The sequence below is a fragment of the Polypterus senegalus genome, chromosome 5, assembly GCF_016835505.1.
Source record: "Polypterus senegalus isolate Bchr_013 chromosome 5, ASM1683550v1, whole genome shotgun sequence".
Classification (NCBI taxonomy): Eukaryota; Metazoa; Chordata; class Cladistia; order Polypteriformes; family Polypteridae; genus Polypterus; species Polypterus senegalus.
In genome coordinates this window covers 168,193,418-168,214,873 of record NC_053158.1, presented here as the reverse complement: position 1 = coordinate 168,214,873, position 21,456 = coordinate 168,193,418, and the positions used below count along the sequence as shown (strand labels likewise).

The 21,456-nt window shown below is 36.7% G+C and overlaps 1 protein-coding gene across 2 annotated transcripts in view; it reads right to left on the bottom strand.

Annotated features, from left to right (window-relative positions):
- The window catches only part of ptprn2 (protein tyrosine phosphatase receptor type N2), a 1,088,657-nt gene that overhangs the window by 534,594 nt on the left and 532,607 nt on the right, over window positions 1–21,456 (bottom strand). For both annotated transcript variants that reach the window (XM_039753609.1, XM_039753610.1), the window contains exon 11: window positions 6,958–7,037. In XM_039753609.1, the coding sequence (XP_039609543.1) occupies window positions 6,958–7,037 (80 nt within the window). The remainder of the gene's footprint in view (window positions 1–6,957; window positions 7,038–21,456) is intronic.

Here is a 21,456-nt window from a genome sequence, read left to right as displayed (position 1 = left end):
AAGATGATGAACTATATTAATGTTAGGCAATCAAAAATGCATTAAAAATAAAAAAAAATCACAATAAGATATTTTAACACAAAAATGCAAGAATAGGTAACCCTGAAAAAATAATAACACTTTACGTACTGCAAAAATGCATCTATTACTCATTTACTATTATGTAACAGGACCTAAGAAACACTTCTTTAGGTTTTCATAACACTTAAAAAACATCAGTAAAGCATATATTCATCTCTGCAATGTGACCTACTAACAAAACTTCACTCTGGAGTGGTCTGAGGTGGCTTACCTGAGACGCATTTCTCTTTTCTCTTAATATTACATATTTACTACAAGACCTGTGAGTTCTTCATATTAACAAGTCATTTTACCATCATGTCAGTATGCCACACAGCACAGAGGTGAATAACCAAGACCATTGAAGACAAAAAAAGCCTTTGTTAAGGTCTTGTTATGTAAGAGTAAATGAGTAATAGATGCATTTTTGCAGTACATAAACTAAAGTGTTACCGTGTTATATGTAGATACACTGCCTAAACCAATTGACTAATAAAAATCTGATTACATAAAAAAAATTGAAAAACTGCAATTATTGTGTCATATTCCCCCTTGGTTTACTATACAAATATCTATATCAAATACAGTTATTTGATGATTAAAATCATTTTTCATTTTCCTACATTTTCACTTCTTTAGCTTTAGCACTTGTACAGTGAAAGAGTTGCACATTAAAGCGTCTTTCACAACATAAATGGTAGTAGTATCAGTGAAATGCCAGCTTTGTTCTCAATTCCGACTCAATGAACTTTCACACTGGTAATTTGACTTCCTCCTCCATTACTCTTCTTTCAGCAAGAAGAGAACTGTGGCCTTAACTTCATCTTGTTTGCCACTATAGGTTGATGTTGAGAACTGTTACTGAGCAAATCATATCCACCATACTTGTAGAATGTCCAAGAGGGGGTGTGCAGCTAGTCAGCCAAGGTCTGTGTCTGTGTGACTGTGTCTGACCCTGTCTTTGATTTTTCTCGCTTACAACTGACCGTAGACCCCCTACAGGTTTATTCTCTCCAAGGATGTCACAGACTTGAGATTTTGTTTATATCTCCTTCATTGGCCATACCTCAAGAATTAACTGAAGATATTATTGGTTTCCATTTATGATAATCAGTTCCTACTTTGTTTTCTGTGTGTTTTAACAAATCTGCATCTGTAGATGTACTAATTCTATATTTAGTAATTTGTAAAATCTATGTTTGCAATATAATGGAGAATTGGTCACAGTGCTCTGTGCATGCAGTGAGTGAAGAGCACTACACAAAAATAAACTGAGAATTGAATTGAATACTGAGTGCTGAAACACTTCTGTGTTATACTTTGGACACAAAGCCAGGTTCATGACTCAATTGCAGCTGACACCAAGACAGCGAGGTCAATAGCAACAGGTATTCAATCACCAGACTAAGGTTTACAGTCTTGCAAATACACCTGCAAAACAATGCAAATTTTTAAAAAACTTGGTAGTGCTTCAGACTAAAGCCACTATAGTACTGTAATGTACCTTTATAAGGTAGCTTTCAGGTTCTTTGCCAGGATGACAAGAGTTTATAACATTCCATGTATTAGACACAGACCTGTTCTGATGATTGTATTGAAAAAAAGAAAACCTCCGGCAAATTTCAGCAAATAAAATCAAGTTTGAAAGGGCAGCAATTACAGTCAAAAATGAACATACATGTAAGTTACAGGTGAAAATAAACTTGAGCACAGCAAGTCTAAAATATAAGCAAGAAAAGATGAGTACTTCTATACTAATAGTGCTTTAAATATAGACTTCAGTGGAGAGCGCCAGAGAACTGGAGTCATACATTAAGAGTGTTCATTGAGATTACATAAGCATATTATTCAACCTCTGCAACAGCAAATAGCTTAGAATCCCAACATCTCAGGTGTCTAATTCATACAAGTTAAAGAACAATGTGAAGAAAGTGAGATGCTAGACTTTACAGCTCTGTTTATACAAGGGTACAAAACAAATTAAGATAGCATGACCTCACACTTCACATTGAGCTACAATTTTAAAAACAAAGAAACAAACGAACAAAAACAAAGACTTTAATTATGATGTTTTTATGCAACCTCCAAACTTGACTGGGCATTTGTTCCAAGATGGCACCAAGTCATCCTTTTCTATCCACAAGAAATTGATTCCAAGGCACTGCAGTTATGACGTTATAGTAGTTTGAAAAAAGAGGTTTCAGAAAATTGATAAAAAGACATGTCTATTAGAGAAGATTTTCTAAATGCAAATGATGATTACTGTATATGACTGCAAATAACCCAGGGATGGAACACACACAAGGGCTCAGTCAGCTAATAAGAATTTCTGTAGAGACTATCAATAAAAATGAGAAAAGTTCATATATCATATCTCAGCAACTTAATATTTGTCCCCAGTTAATTGAGATGCAAGCAAATGATTTCTACAAAATATCCACTGATCCAATGGTTTTTGAACCTTTTTGAACAAATCTAGGTGAACGGGAGCCCAGGTTTACTAATCAGCTAACAAAGGGCCCAGAAGAGTGGTGGATGGAGTGCCAATCCACTGCAGGGCCTACTCACGCATGCACCTACATTCATTCATACTCATTTGGGACCCATTTAGAGATGTCTGCATGACGTGGTAATGTGGGAGAAAAACCAGGGAACCTGTACAAAAAACTGCACAGAAACTGACAGGCACAGGATTTGAACACAGAACCCCAGATCGGTGACATGCAAACTACTCTGCCAACATCTCACAAAAAATGCAAAGTAAACATACTGGTGGAGTATGCACTGCCACTCATTGAACATTGAAAAGACTGACCTTCCTTCATGTCTATACCACAAATTGTGTTTTTAAATATTTTTAGATGATGTTTACTATAGGAAGGTACTAAATAAAATAAAGGTTCTTTCTCTGACCTTATACAATACAAATAGGAAGCTAACTGACCAACCACAAACAGCATAAAGTCAAGTTTTCATTTAAAAATCCAACAAAATCACATCTCAAGCATGATAATTCATATAAAGTTTCATATCCTAAAAGAAAAGCAAGCCCTAGTTGAATCAATAACATTCAGAAAGTTCCCTTTAATTAAGAGCAGCGCAAGATAACATTCAGATTTTATAACCGAGCCGTAATCCGCTTTGTTCCAATTGAATGATTAAAGAGAGGGACAAAAAGTTAAAATGCTGAGACAGATCACTTGGGGTCTGTTCTGTTTAACTCCCATGGAGGAAGTTAGCAAAGTCGAATATTAGAATGCGTGATTCTTCAAGAAAAAAAAATGTCTCCTTTTGTAATCTTCAGACTGCAGGAGAGATAAAGAAACAACTAGTTGAATTATTCTGAAAACCATGCAATTATTTTATGAACTCCATTAAAAACTAATTTTCACCATACTCTCCTTTTTTTGTTTTTGTTTTTTGTTAAACCTAATACTTATTATTCTTTGTCACTTACAAAAACAGAGATCAGTGGTTGCCCTGAGGTTAGTCTTTCTTCTTTTTTAAGTAATTATGAAAAGTAGCAGGGAAGAAGTGGGGCAACAAAGAAAAGCCATTATCATTTCCACATATCCCTTATGACTGCACTTTAAGGATAAGACAGCACTACACAACAAAGCTGCCATATTGTCAAACAAAAACTAGTTCCTTGAAAAATGTGCAGCTCTCACAAAAAGAGGCTTCAGCGCTTCTTCATCTCTCCAAAGATAATGGGCCCATCATCACCCATGAGAACTCAGAAAAGTGAGTCTGTTACAAATTGTGCAACTGCACATGTGCACAAGCTAATACTTACCCTTTACTTCGATTTCTTATTAAGTCCTGGGTTTTGCCAGTTCAAAAAAGGAGGACAAACAAATGCTGTGCTCCAAGTTTGTGTAGTCTGGCAGCAGTGAAGTGCTGTCTCTGTCAGAATGCGTCACACATATCTGTATGTAAAGTGGTGTGCCTTTATCCTTATCACATTTTCTGAGATACAGTAATGTGTGCAGGGTTTGGGCCTCTTCTTAATAATTTACTTGCAAATAAAGTTTGTTTATTTTTTGTGAAAATTATTAATTACACAGTCCAGGGTCATGTTGGAATGGAGCTTCAATCTACTCTAGATGAGGCGCCAGTCTATCGCAAACAATACTGTCTCTCTCAATAATAGTCATTAACATGGAGAAAATTTAGACTGACCAATTAACTCAACAGTGCCTGACCTATCACTAGCGAGGTGTGAAACAGGTATGTTTCGATTTGCATGAAGTTTTGTGAAACTGACAGTAAAATTCATTTTGCAGACAATGTCGAAATTGTGAAATTCAAAACTCAATATAGAGTTTTGGGAGGTTTTAACGTTTTTTTGAGGTGGGAAACTTTATGTTTCATTTGTAAGTGGACCATTGATGCAACAGAAAGAGTGATGGGTTGGTGCAAGATTTGTAAAGAGTACTTCATTTAAAAATACCACCTACTACAATTCATCATTATAAAGAAGTTTCACATCATCATCTGTATATCAAGAGTTTTAAAACAAACATAGCAACTTCATCAATTTTGCTTAACTCAATTCAGGTTCATCTAGGGGCCTAGGCCTATTCCAGCCATATCAAAAACAGGCAAGAATCAGCCCTGAATACTAGCCGAACCATGCACACTTATACTCAAATATAATACTGTATACTGTATCGTGACAAGCAATCAACCATTGGCCATGACACAAAGGCTTTTTACAGGCAGGCCCACATGTACCAAGACCTTGTGCTCCTACTGTTAGAGCCACAGAAAATGTCACCAAAATAACAAACTTGTGATCACCAAAACAAACTATTCCTGCTATTTTTTTTGTCTGATCTTAATGGATGGCTCTGCACTTTAGAATTATTGGTCTACACCTCTGGGTCTTTCCACGATATTTCAGTTACATGAATTACAACATTGCATCCCATTTTATTCATCCACTGACCTCATTTGTGGGAACAGGGCTGAAGTGCCTGTGCTGGACTGCAACTCCTCTATACTTGTCTATACTGTTGGCACTCTTAAGGTAAAACGAGTTCTCATAATTAATTACAAGGAAATATTCCCTAATAATTAGTTGCATACTCAAGCAGTATGCAACAAAAGAGCAATCATGGCATACATACACTTTTTAAACATTTCATTAAAAAAAGATACCTACAGGGCAATGGAAGAATTGTTGGTAACTGAAAACAATTATGGTTTTTATCCTCTACTCATCTAAGATTTCTAAACTCTCTACAATTCAGTATGGCCATGGTCAGGAGCCAGGGTACCAATTAGTGTAACCTGCAAGTGTTTAAGGATATAGAAGCAAAGCAGCATTCCTGGAGGAATCAGGCAGCCAAACAGACATGGGGAGAACTTGAAACTCCAAACTGACAACAACTAGACATGATGTATGAATCTAGAATAGTCAAACAGTGAGACAAGTCTGTGATATGGCTTGATTAACAAACATTCATCCAAAACATTCAAATTATAAACATTTATAATGTAAGAGTTGCACAAAACCTTAGTTGCCATCCAATGCTGTCAGACATGTTAATAGTAACTAGTTTGGTCACAGTACTTGCTCTCTTTATTGCCCTGATCAAGTAACATTAAATGATCTTTGAAATGAATAGAAAGTTCATCCATCTTTTTCCAAAACCAGAGTGCTTTTGTGGAGGCCAAACCCTAACCTGACAGGATCAAGTACAAGGTTGGAACAAGTCCATTTTGTGGTACTGACCTTGAAATGTAGCAAACAGAAAATAGAACTATTCAGATAAAAACCCACGACACATGAAGATAAAATGCAACCTAAACAAACAGAAGACAGACAGTGACCCGCACAAACATCATACAGCAGTGTTCTAAAGTGATGAATTAAAAGAAATAACCACTGTATCACCTACTACAGTAAGTCAATATATAAAACAACCAAACAACAACATTCATTTCTATAGCACATTTTATATAAAAACTGCAGGATCAAATTGCTTTACAAGATGTCAAAGAAAAAAGTTTAAAGAAAAAAAAAACATAGTATACTGTAAGTAGTCAAGAATGGGAATGAATACATGGCAAACCAAAATTAGCAAATAAAAATAAAATTATCTAATTTCTAATTCAAGAATACCAATAAAGTAAAAGTACAACTGAACGAAAATATGCATAGATTGCACTTGCTCTAAACACCTTAATTTTTCATAACTAATACTTTAAATATCTAACAAATTCATCTGGTCTCTATCTCTCTCTCTCTCAGTTTATAGCTCTATTAATGAAAATACTGAGAAGTTAACAGGTAAAATAAGAGTCAATGGAAAATTGTCCATCATCAAAGTAACAGAAATATGTAAGTGTACAATAGTGTGTTTGTGTGTAATTCCCATGAACAGCAATTTGACGCCTTTGTCCCCAGATGAGAAATGTGCATGGTACAGTTTACCTGCCACCTCAAACTTCCATTTCCTCTTCCCTAAGTAATGAACATAAAACTAAAAGATTCCACCTTTCATACCTTCCTGATTATCAACACAATAAAATGAACATTCAACAAGCAACCACATTGCAAGACTACAGCACTGCCCTCAACAGGACAGAATCATAATAGCAACAAACTCCAAAAAACTGATATACCAGTACACTGCAGTAGCAAAAAAACATTATGTGAGGAATGCTATCTGCCATATCAGTAATTTAAAAGGGTACTCCACAGCGTCACAAGCAGGAATTTTTCCACATGAAATCTTACCAAAGAATGAATTGTTTCTCTAAATAAATTGTCATTTTCTTTGACAATCTGTTTTTTACAGTTCTCTTGACAATGCGATTTTTTTAATATTTAACATGTTTTTCAGAAATTCCCAACAGAAGAAAATAAAAGCATGATGCACTCCCTACCTGCAGCTTTTGCCACATCTGCAGTTGATAAGTTCTGTGGGTTGGCACCCAGTTGGAAGGTCACTGCTGGGCCCAAAACTCTACAAGAATACAGAAGAAAGAAAGAGGAGGAAATCATTATCTTTTGAATTACAGGATACTGCTACATCATCGAAGAATAAAGAAAACATATTTTGGAGGCATACAACTTCACACAATATCTGACATTTACAAGCTTCTAAGCATTTTAGAAATAAAGAGACACATTAATAAGAACTGACATATATACTGTAGCAATAGCCAGAAATATGCTAGCTATTAGAATATATTTAACATAAAAAATTGTATTAGATATATTTCATAAGGAGAATATTACTTTACTATCCTTAAAGGACTAATGTTGATGTTAGCAGGATGAGGTCACATTTGTTCCTAACTCCAGAGATGGCAAGTGAAAAGCAGTTCTGCTTAGTTTTCCCATTATAGAGTCATGGTGAGAATATTCCAGTGGCATCAGGTGACAAGTCGGAGTCAACTTTGCATGGCATGCTGGTCCATGGCAGAGCTCCCTCACTCATTGATAGTGAACCAATTTAGACCCGCTGATTCATCTAAAAGGCATCAGTTTTGGAGAAATCTTGACCGCTTGGTGCAAACCAGATGAAACATGGGCAGAACATGTGTAAACAACACACACGCAACCGGAATCTGGCCCACATCTCTAAAGGTGCAGGACATCACTACCCTTGGGAAAAAACAAGGTACTTCAGAAATACGTTAACATAAATTCGTAAGAAAGACAACTTAAATTAGTACATCAAGAAAATTGTTGCTTTAGAGGTCAATGTGAAACTAGTGCTCTCAGGTAATTTGTAAGTGACGAGCGTCTAAAAACTCTGTGAACAATTAGAATCTATTTTAAAAAGTTTATTTCGCTTACTATTGATTTTCTTTTTATTAGCCTATTAAAATTATACTAAAAACAGTTTATGAACATTCTTGATACCCCAATTTTTCCTCCTGTGTTTCCAGAGACATGTATGTGTGTTAAGTTATTCAGCTATGCTAAGCTGATCATTTGTGAGACAAAGCAGGTACTGCAATGAACTGATTGGTTCTGCCTTGTGTATTCTCCGATTGAATATTATGCCATTTTGTCGTGGAATCACACCATGATCCATTGCAAGTCGCACATTTTGCACTGTGGTAACTGCCAGTGCTCAGCCACAAACTAAAAATGACTACATTAAAAATAGCAGTTTCTCTACAGTGAGAGAAATAGATGAACTTCCATTTTCAAGTGCACAAAGACTGCCTGTATGCATTGCAAGTGGTGTTCTTCCTGGTGACATCAGCTCAGTTCTTTCTCTCTCAATCAGCCTGCATGCTTCTGTGCTTCAGCACCACCACTACACTCCATCCATCCACAGTGCAAATTCTGACAACTATTTGTCATGGAATTACACCATGGTCCATCCCAGGATGCACATTTTGCACTGTGGTAACTGTTATTGGCCAGCTGCAAAACTGTGACGTCTAGATTACAAATGTCTTCAGGAGCAATTTCTCTAAACAGATGGCAATAGATGAACTGGTGCTTAGGGTCTGCACTGCAAGTGAAGCGCTTCATGGTGAAGATGGCCAAGCTTCTTCTGTTACTCAATTCACCACTACACCTCTCTGTCAGGAGTGAAACCATGGTTATGGTTTAAACAAAGTTATTGTTCTGTAAGATAAAAGTGATACTCTTAAATCAGCAAATGAATTTCCTCATGACGTTCAGGCCCCTGTGACAGACCAGAGTTCCACTTGGGTTGAGAGCTTTACTTGACAGCACTACTGGCAAAATGGCCACTGTTGGTTAGTTCATAGGGAAAGTGTTATTGGTAAGGGATTGGCAGGTAAAAAATGGCACAATAGTGACACAGACTAGTCAAAACCTCTGGCACAACACACACATATACACATACACACTCACACACACACACCCTAAGAAGTAATCTTTATAATCTTTAATCATCTGATTGCAATCAGCACTTCTGAAGATGTCTATAAGTCCAGGCATCCTTCAATTTTCTAACCAGTATATACAATTCATGGATGCAAGGGGGACCTCACATGCATCCTCAGTTACATACAGTATATAGGACCACAAAATGTGGAAGGACTGGCAGATCTAAAAATGGTTGTAGCATGAAAGCATCGAGGCAAGATTCAAATGAAGTGGCTATTTGGCTTTCCTATAGCAGCAATGATATAGCAGCTATATGTGTTAATATCAAAATATAATTTATTTAGTGTTTTAATACTTCAAAGGACAGGAGATATCTTCCTGTTGATACAACATGTGCTTTGTTAACAGAAACGCATAACTGGCTAAACACGCAGCTAACAGAACAATCAAAACAGCATACATCATCGCTAAATATGAATCTGCAAACACTGAATCTGTGTCATTCGTTCAGTTTTGGAAGGCAAACTACTGTTCATTGGTATAACCTGTAGGTGAAAGAACATGTCATACACTGCATTTTAATGGTACTTTGAAGAATTTAATGCTGTCTTGCAGATATAAATTTTTTGAGTACAGGTAACGACAGTCCAAGTAATTTTCTCATTGTGATTTTTACACAGGAATAAACAAGAAAGAAGTCTGGTCATTCACGTAAGAAACCTTGAAAACTGCAAAACAATGGCTGTTTAACAGGAGTTCAAAAATAAAGAATTAATATAAAACTGACAAGTTAAAATTCAGACAGGAAGCTTTAAAGTTGAGACAAATGAAAAAAGAGGGATAGCTTAGGAAATTAAAGCCTCAGGAGTTTGTGACTTTTAAAATTTTAATGAATTCTCCTCATCTGTTAAATGGTAGTCTTTAGTAACCTATTTTTAACCAGCTAACGAGGCAAACAGAAAATCTTACAATAACAAATGTTACAAACCTAACTGAGACTTTAAACTTATAATGTTACAAAAACTGCTTTAAGGAGTTTATTTCAATTGAAATATCCTGAATTATCTTGGAATTCACTAATTCAAAAATACAAATACAGTATAATAATATTTTAATTTTTATTTTTAGTATTGTTTTAAGCAGTATTTTTCAGTCACTGGTGGGAAAATGTCAGAAAATAAATGCAAAATGAATACATGCTAAGATAAATCAGATAGTTCACCCTTTATGAACACTATGCTGAAATCCCCCCCAAGATTTAAAATGTGTTGTTGCACTGGCAGAGTCCCCATTTCTGCCACACATTAAAATTCAGGTCCTGTATTGTAACTTGGTATTTATGAATACCAATCCTTGTTTACTTAACAGTTGGGTAACTACTTGATGAATACAGCAGAATTTTGAAGGTGTTATAACAATTAGTATTAATATATTTTATGTTATATTACATGAAATGACACAATATTGTTCACTTGACTAAAATGAACTTAAAAAAAATATTGCAAAGATTTCATGCTGTGGTGTTGAAAGGTTTCAAGCATCGTGAAATTTCACTAGTACTGGTATTGAATACACAAATTCTAGTATTGTGACATCCCTATTCCTCACTGAAGGTAAATGTCTGAGAAAGTCAGTCCTTTAAATGATACATAAGGTTCTACACTGAGCATAAGGATACCAGACATCCAGGGTCTCGTCTGGTGGTCTAACCGCCTAGGAATAACTAACTCAGACAGAGGTAATTACTGGACTTGTTTGAAGTTGACAATGAGATTTATATTTACATTTACAGTTGCTTCATGCCAGCATGAAAATTGCATCTAAAGAAGGGAGGAGAGTTAGGTAAAGGCTCACTGAATGGAAGAGGAGAAGTCAGAGTGAAAAGAGACAGACAGAGACAGAGATGGGGTATAAGAAGTCATAATTTTGGTTACAGTTTAGGTGGTAGAAAAGTGGATTAGCCATCTCATTTCAGCCTTCATTATAAAAGTCAAAACTGGCAGAGGATCATTTTGTTTCCTTTGGGTTTTCCCAGGTCATCCCTACTATGTACGCTTTGCTTGCTCAAAAAAGCAGACAATAATGCTGATCTGTGGCCTCCTTGGCAAAATTTTGTGTATTGGAAGAGATGCCAGATATGCTCATTACTATAAAGTCTAAGGTAACTGTATAAAAATATACAATCTGAAAAAGATTAGCCACACAAGTGCCAAAGTGATTAATGCTTCTGCCACAGTGCCATGAACCAAGGGACAATTGTTGGCGAGGACATTGTTTAGATGGAAACTACACTGTACTCCTATACTGTTAAAAGAGACATGTCAATTGAATTGTGTACTTTAATTAGGCCTGCAAAAGATGACCGTGCATGTGGTTCTGCTAAGAAGTGGTATTCTGTTCTGCACTGGTTCCTGCCAGAAACTTGAAAACAGAAAAAGTGGGATTAGAAAATGAAAAGAATTCAGTTCATCATATACTAAAATCCTCAGATCACATAAATAATAGAATCCTGATAGAAGAAAGATGAGGCAGAACTGTGAAGCATTAGAAATCACATTTGAGATCCTTGTTCTAAAGATAAAATCTTGGCAGGCTGATGACCTTTTACCTGTAAAACTTTCACAATGGATTAAGATCCCAGTTGGCCAAGCAGAATCTAAAATCATATCGCAGTGGAACCTTTGGGTTGTGTAAATAAAACATAAAAAATGTCCTACTTTTAACCTTTAGTGAGCATAGCACAGATGCTGCCGCAAAGGGCTGAAGATTTGTATTTCCTCAGCATAGCGACGTGCACTGTTCACCTTGATGAAAGCAGAGTGGTTTCAAATTGTTTAAGGAGAATTCCATTTGGGTCTTTAATGACAAATATTACACTATGGAAATACATATGACTGTGTGATGAATAGAAAGTCTAGCTAGAATTTTACCAAAGTCACTTTCTAAATTACTTCCCAAAAAAAGGAAAATAACATCGACCTCTGCAACACAGCTGTGTTCACAGAATGGGGGTGGGGAGGGGTGACACTCTGTATACATATTTTAAGAATTATGTCCTTAATACAGAAAATGAAAATCGGAAAGTGACAAAGTAACCTTTATTATTCTGGTCCAGTCATTTTATCTGCTTTCTCATTTAACTTATCTTTCTGCTCTTAAATCTATTATTTATTGCATTCTGTTGTCTCAGATTTTAATGGACTTCACAAGCTAGTTTTTAAATCTCAAATTCAACCATTCATTTGTGCTGATAATGATTTCTTTTCTATTCCAGTCTTTTTTTTAACTAAATTCATCTCCACATTTAAGGCTTTGTCATTTAGTAAGTGCAAATGAAGTACTGCTTTAGACCCTTCAGAGTTAAACTGAAGCAAAATGAATGTCAAAAACACAGCTCTAATCAAATCATCATCAGGTGAATTAAAGATATACAACTCTTCTGGATCCCAAAGCCATTGGAACAGGAAACAATGACCTTGTTTTTTTTTTTTTTATTTCTGTTATGGGATTAGGGGCTGCCACAGCATGAGACACAAGGGGGAACAAACCTTGAACAGGATGCCAGTCCATCAGAGGTAATATGTTTGCCCTCTCCAGCACTACCAAGGGGCCAGTCTAGATCACCACGAGATGCATATCGTTAGGAATAAAGAAGAGATATGAATGTGTATACTCGACACTGACAAAAAGCAGGTGCACCCATAAAAACTGGGCCACTGCTTTGAAATATTTTAACACATGTAATCCACTACTTGTGATATGATCAGTCTCCTTCTAGCTTATCTTCACCTTTTCCCACTTCTCTGTGGGATGGTTGTGTTTGACTCCATACACCTTCGGTCATGCACCTCTTCCTCAGTCATACCATTTTCTTTCACGTCTTTCTTTACTCTATCCATCAACCTCCAATTTCCCTCACATTCTCTTCCACTGTACTGTACTTCCATTCCCATTTACTTTTTTTGCCAGCATATTCATTGTTTCTCGTCATTCATACAACTTCAACCTAGCTTCCTGTACTTTCTTTGATATCTGTCCAATGTTTGTTGTACTTCTGATTGTCTCATTTCTTATTCTGTCTTTCTTTGTAACTCCATACATTTACCTCAACATTCTGATTTCTGTGATATCCAACTTCTTACTACCCATGTCTCAGCCCCAGAAAACTAAGCTGGACTTATCACAGTTTTAAAAAACATACCTTTCAGATTTGTCTCGATTCTATTACACAATGCTCTTGATACCTTCTTCTAAATGTCCCATCCACACTGTGCTCTGTGGCTTATCTGTACATCCAGTTCTCCACCTTGGACTACCACTGATCCAAAGTATTTAAATATATACTCTCCTTTCAGTTGGTCTCCCTGCAGGCAAATCCATGATTCCTGACTGTAATTAAGCATCAGATCTTCTAAATTCCTTCCTATTTATCTCCAATCTTCTATCTTCCAAAGCCCTTCTCCATTTTTCTAACTCCCTCCTTTCCAATGCTACACAAAACAATGATAACAAAAACTTCATACCAGCGGGACTGGACTTTTATCTCATGAGTCAACACATCCATAACCTGATCAGAGAGGTAAGGACTTAAAGAAGATCCTTGATTGTCTTTAATCAGTATTTTGCTAAGTTTGGTTTCCTTTTAACCGTAATCTGCTGTGTTGGGAAATTAACAAGTAGGGTCTGGCTGAAAACCTCCAGCTGCAGACCTCCCTCTATCTACTCCAGCCACGGAACCTTTTGATGTCATTAAGGGGCCTGCGGCTGGATGTCTGAAGCGGAGATCTTGGCACAGGATTAATGCAAAAATGTGCTGTTCAGTGGGTCTTCTGGACTAAAATTTGGTTTACTGGATAAACGTAGGTGTTTATGTAAAGGCATACATACACTTCTGCATAGGATAGCTGAAGAAGTTGACTCACTTGAGAAAGTGGTGCTGATTAACACCACTGATGCAGAAAAAACATTTGGTTGAAATTTCATTGTTTGGGACAATTTTATAATTTTAAATCCAAAACTTACCAGCAGGAAGCTTTATTCTCCTCTCTTTGCTTCAGAGTAGAGTGAGGCTAACCAAAATATCATTAATTCCATCTTGCCACAGACCAGTGCAGTAGCTCTAGTTAGTAAAGACCACACATGGCAGAAGCACAGCATTTTTGTTGTGAAAAGCAGGTTAAAATAAAAACCCTAACAATGACCTTCCTCAAAACCTGAATTTTAGTCTGTTTCTTTGCAAACATAGCAATGAGTATTGTGTGATTTCTAACACCAAAAGAGGTGTATAAAATGTATTTTCAGGGACCCTGAACAGTTTTGATTTGTAGGCTTTCCATGGGTCTGAAAAGTAATTGGGGTTTCAGGACCCCCCATGCATACTCTGTATTTTGCACCCTGGATGCCATTCTTTTCAAGCAATGCTAAACAGTGAGCTACCAAACACCAACAAATATATAGACTCTTTTTAAACCAGGAGCTATAACTTTCTCTAGACATTTTTTATTTTTATACACAGTATGTGTATTGTTATCTAGTTGGTTTTCTTTACAGTGATTGCTTTTGGAAAACACCCCTTGAGGATAGGTGGAGATTCTACTATTCCTTCAGTTGTGTGCCCTCAAAATACAGCATTGAAAGCAACCAAGCAATGTTTATTTAGCACTTTCAAATCTTCACAAGATGGTTTTCAAGATGCGTATAGTTTTAAAAGTAATACTGCATTTACATAATAGCAGATATACAGCATGTGAATTCTCAGTGAGGAATTCACTTCTGTTAGTTTCAAGGATAAACAGAGGACAAGGATTCCATAAGAGACTGAACAGAAGCAAGGCCATGTTTAATCACTGATGCCCCACCACTACTCCCGCCTGCCCTCCAGGTGACAAAAGCACTCTGTCACAATCATTTGTACAGTAAATCCACTGACAGCAACACAAAGAGACCCTATCTGATGAAGCAACCATCAGTAGCAGTGGGAAAAAATGACATTTCCTCATATTGAGAATATGATAAGAATGCTAGGAATAGAGCTCAACAACTTGCTGTCTCTTCACAATCTGCTATCCAGTCCATGTTTATAAAAAAAAAAAAAAGATGCTTTTATCTGAGACTCACTTGCTTCATTATGGCAGGTCATTGTACCCGTCTCTGACTCGTTTCTCAATCAATCTGCACATCAGCTAATGCACCTGAGGTACTTGGGATTAGCAAACCAAGACAGAATGCTCTTTGTAGCGTTTTTTGGGAGGAGAGTGCTCACTGAAGCATTGACCATTAAATCGACCTTTCTGGGATTGAGCTTGCAAGACAGAAAGAAACAATCTATTTCAAGGGCTGTATTCAGGCTAACACAAATGCAGCTCTGAAAGAGAGTGGGTTCCTATTGACAAAATAAATGATGCACAGTGTGGCACTTATTGTTCTAAATACCGCAGATGTAGGGACAGCAGTTTTAATAAAGTCTAACACCTTGCTTAATAAATATGCCAGCCATGTCCATCATGAAAATCCTTGATAAGCATAAGTCAAGTTGAATTTGGCAACTATAATCCTGGGCAAAATCAGCCTCAAAAGTCAGTCCTTGGATTTTTTAAGAAATACATTCTGGGAGTCACAGACCAGAAGCTTGATCAATAAATCTGTTTGAAACAGGCAGGAAAAGTACTTTATAAGTACAAAATATGATTTTCCATGAACACACATATTATTCTCTTATAAGCCAGACACTTAAAGTTTGATAATCTTTCAAATAATCAGTCCCATCATGTCACTTGTAACCATCCAGATGTCTCTATGGCTTGCCAGTCATTGAAGACAACTGTGTTCTGAATAACAAGTTAGAAAATGTACTGTTATGCATGGCTAACACTTGGGGGCTTTTGGTGCCTTATTTAACTGTTTAGAAAGTTTTTTTTTAGTTTTTGCTCACTTTTTAATAAAAGAAACAGATATCCCATTTTTTGTCTACATTTTTATAACAATGATAATGTTAATGTAGTGTAATAACATGATTTAGTAGAGTGCATAAAATACATGTTAGTTAATAGCATGTTAATTAGAACCCAATACCAACATTGGTACTTTGAAGGTAAATTATAGTGTAGAGGAATATTACATTACACATCACGCATTATTGATACTGTCAGGAAAGCTTTTAGCATAATATACAGTATATGCTGAGTACATGTACAATCACTAACCAAAAAATTAGGAGCATCATACAAATACTGGGCAGAGCATTCTTTTGTTCTCAAAACAGCCTCAAATCCTCATGGCATGGATTCCACCAGATGTCAGAAACGTTCTTCTTGGATTATGGTCCATGCTGACATGATTGCACCCCACAATTTCTGTAGATTTGTCAACTGAACATACATCTTCTAATTTTACCACATCACAAAGTTGCTCTATAGGGTTCAGATCTGGTGCCTGGGAAGGCCACTGAGGAACACACAACTCATGTTATGTTCATAAAACCAGTCTGAGATGACTATTGCTTTGTGACGCAGTGCATTATCATGCTGGTAGTAGCCATAAGATGAGGAGTAAATTGTGACCATGAAGGGACACTGGTCAGCAGCAATACTCAAATAGACTGTGGTTTTCAAGTGATTAATTTGTATTAATGGGACCAAAGTGTGCGAAGAAAAATTTCCCCACACGTTTACACCACTTCCATAAGGCAGGTTGGATGCATGGATTTATGCTGTGGACATCAAATTCTGACTCCACCATCTGTCTGCCTCAGCAGAAGTTAAGATTCAGTAGAACAGGCTCCAGTTTTGGTGAGCCTGTGCCCACTGAAGCCTCAGCTTCCTGGTCTTGGCTGAAAGAATTGGAACCCCAACATGGTCTTCCGTTATTGTAGCCCACCCAACTCAAAGTTGGATGTGTTGAGCATTCTGAGATGCTTTTCTACTTACCACAATTGTACAGGGTGCTTACAGTATGTGAGTTATTGTAGCCTTTCTGTCAGCTTGAACCAGTCTGGCCATTCTCTTATGACCTCTCTCATCAATAAGGCATTTCCATCTGTAAAACTGCTACTCACTGCATTTTTTTTGTTTTTCATACAATTCAGAGTAAACTCTAGAAACCGTTGTGTGTGAAAATTCCAGGAGATCAGTTGTTACAGAAATACTCAAACCAGCTTGCCTGGCACCACCAATCATGTCACAGTCAAAATCACTGAGATCACATTTTTTCTACATTTTGGTGATTGATGTGATTGTCAGTTCAAGCTCCTAAACTCTGTCTGAATTACTGTAACCATTGTGCTGCTAACACATGATTGTCTGATTAAGTAATGCATGGATAGGAATGTGTATAGATGTTCCTAAAAATGTTCTCAGTAAGTGTATATTCATTTTTTAACTTGTGGTTTGCTCAAGCCGCTAAGTGTTCTCCAGCACGTAAGCAATTCTCTTCTCATTACAATAACTTGTACTGGGGATGTGTTTATCTAAAGTGAGCGGGTATCTGACAATTAGAAGAAAAAAATATACCTGAAGATAAAAATGAAAAAAAAAAAAAAAGCATTCTTGATAATTGAGCCTGCAAAGACTGAATGTTTCTCTGTTTTCCAAGATAAGAGGATTTTGAAAATTTGCCAATGCTTTTAATTGGAGCTTTTCAATTTTCAAAAATGCTATCTCTGTGAGATATCCCAATGAAAATTTAACTTTCCTGATTTACAAGAGAAAGTGTACCAAATTTCAATGATATCAATCCACTGGGAACTGAGTTGTCTTGCATGAACAGACATACAGGCATGACTGTGACAATCGCAATAGGGACGTTTCACACTTTTGCAAATGCATAAAGAAAGATGGTTTAGTAATTACCCAGCATTTCTTTAATAGTAAATTCACAAATATCAGTGAGACTATTTTTAGTCTCCATGTCACTTTTATTGGGGAGAGCAAATAAAGAAAAATTTAACTCATTTAAAATATTAAAATTAAAATAAAATAAAAGTGCAATAGAAATCATAAGCTCTGTAAGGGAGAGGGCAGCTCTTCTGTGATCACTTTTTAACTTCATTCTTCTGAATGCAGTAGGCACATGTTTTCCAACAGAATAAATTAAATTTTAATGCTAAAATGACATTAAATGTCTATGGTGTAACTTGTAGCCACAATTAGAATGTATGTTTGACATAAGTGAGACCATTCAGTCCATCAACTTAATATTTACTTGTTCCTGTATATCATCTTGATAGTTATTTGACACTTTTTAGAGGGCTATGTACTGCAGATGGTTAATTCACTGTGTAAAAAAAAACATTTTATTGCAATTTTTGGATATCTTCGTGTGTTTGCCAACAGTTTCTACCTGGACGGCCAACATAACTTCACCTTAGACAGTGTACAAATCCACTGCCAGTTGCTAGCCGTTGCTTTAATTTTTTAAATGGTTTTGGGGCTCTTTTCACAATTACTAGCAACTTCCAATGGTGTGTCAAAGTTTTACAACGATAAAGACACAGTCATATTGTATAACAAGAGCTATTGAGGCAGTGAACAGTGAACAAACCACAAATTAAAACAGCCATGTCAAAGCTTTCTGAGGTTTTGAGGGCAAATGAGACGGTGGATCGATGTGAGAAGAAAGAGAAGATAAATGATCATCTTTTATTATACTGTTGAAGAGCACACTTTTGTATCCAGCCCTTGAGAACTTTTGACTACACTGAAATGAATAGATGCTGGAACTTTGGTTTGTCCCCCATGTTTCAGTTCTCTGCTGACATGGAACTGTGCCTCTGCAAGGGGATAATGCTCACCAGTGAGCTCACCAGCTGTAAGGCTAACATTTCACTTCTTTGTACAGCTGAAATGTGCAGCACAAAATAATTTGAATTGTATCTTCATTTACTGCACAATACATGATGGTGAAGCAGGTCTGATGCATATCAGCACCATATGGCACACAGCACAAACCAATGCTCATCTCACAGCACACTCACAAACATAGGTGTTCAGAGTCACCAGATGACGCAACTGGAAGGTCATGCTGATGCAGGGAAAATGTGTGTCTCAGTCCAGGAACTCCCATCGATCGATCGATAGATAGATAGATAGATAGATAGATAGACAGACAGACAGACAGACAGACAGACAGAGATAGATAGATAGATAGATAGATAGATAGATAGATAGATAGATAGATAGATAGATAGATAGATAGATACTTTATTAATCCCAAGGGGAAATTCACAAATCTTATGCACCTCAATTATGACAATGTGCAAATGCCACTCATTCCAAGGGAGTATTTAATTCTTAACAGTGAATGCATACTATCACATCAGTTTGCAGGTGTGAGAAGTAAGTTTATATTTTTATTTTATGGAAGGAACAGAGAAACAAAGTGTTTATTTTAAAATAAGCTTAAATCAATTCAGCCTCATGGGTTAATGTATACCGGTATTTATTAAGCGCTGCCTTTTAAGTGTCACTAACGGCCTACGGGACAGAGAAGAAATCCCACAGCAGTAGAAGAACAGGTCCTGCCAATGCCAGTGTGGAAATTCAAGGAAATTCAAGTGTGCTGAGTGCCCCAGTGGTCAACAGGTAGTAACACAACCATATACAGGTAGCAACAATGAGGAATCACTCAGGGCCTTAATCTCGTATGGATAGATTGCTTGAGAACGTAGGTTCTCTGAGACAGAAAGCACCAGTTCACCCAGTTCAGCTAAAGGAAACTCTCTGATGCAGGGAGCAAATAAGCCTCTGACTTCTAAGTGCAGCTGTGAGGGAGCCATAATACAAAGCGGACACATTTGTATTTACAAACATTAATTTTTGAAAAGACAATTAAAGAAAAAATAAAAAAATCTTACTTATTTCCTAGATCAGCGCTTCCTGTTTGGGGTGCGAGCAAGTGTTGCTGGGGGTGCCAGAATCCATCGAGGAAGAAAAATGAAAAACATTATTTAAACAAAATCTTAATGTATCTATCCATTCCTAAATAATTAAATGGGCAGGGTATTTCGTATCAGTGCAATACGCTGCTTGTTAAAACGGATGACTTTTGCTCTTACGTGCATTTAGTGCTGCGTGGGTATTATGAACTGTTGTATCTGTTCAAGTTCTATTTAAATTTTAAATATAACTAAGTTTTATTTAGTCAACAGAAATATCTTTGGTAGGAATGTAAGTTAAATTTAGTCATCATTGCATAAATGTTTCTTCACCATAGAAATTTAAAGACTAAATTCAACTTACATTCCTACCAAAGATATTTCTGTTGACTAAATAGAACCTACTTATACCCAAAAAGAACTTGAAAAGATATATTTTTTCGAATCTGACAACGCATTTTAGATTGACTTGACGTGCACTACATTGAGCCCGCGTGCTATTGTTGTCTCGCCTGCCTGCCTCAATAAGTCACCGTCGCTTCACTCTTACTTTTTTACCGTTCATTTAATCATGGCTAGTCGTGAAAAAATTAGAAAATGGAAGGAGGATTACACTGAGTATGGCTTTACCAAACCAATTATTTATGGAGAATAAAGTATCCTTTATTCATAAAGCTTCAATTGGTGATCTGTTTTTCTGCGTTAACCTCATATTTTTTCATACTTCTCAAACCAAGGGGGTGCGAAATTGGCCTCGTCCGTCACAGGGGGTGCGAGGGTAAAATGAATTGGGAAGCGCTGTCCTAGATTATAAGCAAATATGAAAAGTCATGAGAATCACCAAAGCTGAACTTAAGTCCAAGGAAAACAAAAGTTCAATATTAAAGTAAAATGAAACACTGACAGTGCATAACACGAAACCTTATCAGGCAAGCAACAAAACTGCTTGCAAAGAGGCACAGAGAGAGAGAGAGTACAGTTTTGATGTATCTTACTAACTAAACAGGAATCTCTTCAACAGCCTATAGAAGAGCTTACAAAATCTTGTTCCCATTTAGGCTGATAAAAAGCACCTGTCTACCATAACTAGCTTCTCTAAGCAAAGGAGAATAATGACACCATTAGTTGCAACTAGCTAAACAACAAAATAATTGAAGTCTAACAAATGCTCTGTATTAATAGACATGAGTAGTGGTTTGTGCTAAAAATGCAGTTGTCTTGACAGCTAATAGTAGCACTGCTTGCATAAAAACTTCCACTGTGAGTGGAGTAGCAGCTGGGAATTGAAGTCCTCTTAGTAGTATTGGCACAGGATCACGTTCCCACTTTTACAGATGACAAGCATTGCACCTAAACTCATTTGAACATGGAACAAGACACAGCTAGATTACGCGTGTTAGTATCATTTCATCAGAATTGCTGTTGTATTATTCATGATCACTAAGATGATGACAAAAACAGGCAAGCATTAACACCTATGTGGAGTTCCTGTTTAGTCTTTGCCGCCACTAAAACATCTCACTCCAACCACTGTTAAGCGCTTGCAGACTGCCATCATTCACTCCTACCTTTAAAGAGCTCTCTGTACTCTGTTACAAAGTACCCGAGAACCTAAACTGACACCTCATCTAGGCCTTGCACTCCATGGTGCTGCCACCTTCGTCAGTACCTGCAGCGCCCAAGGGCACTGTGCCCT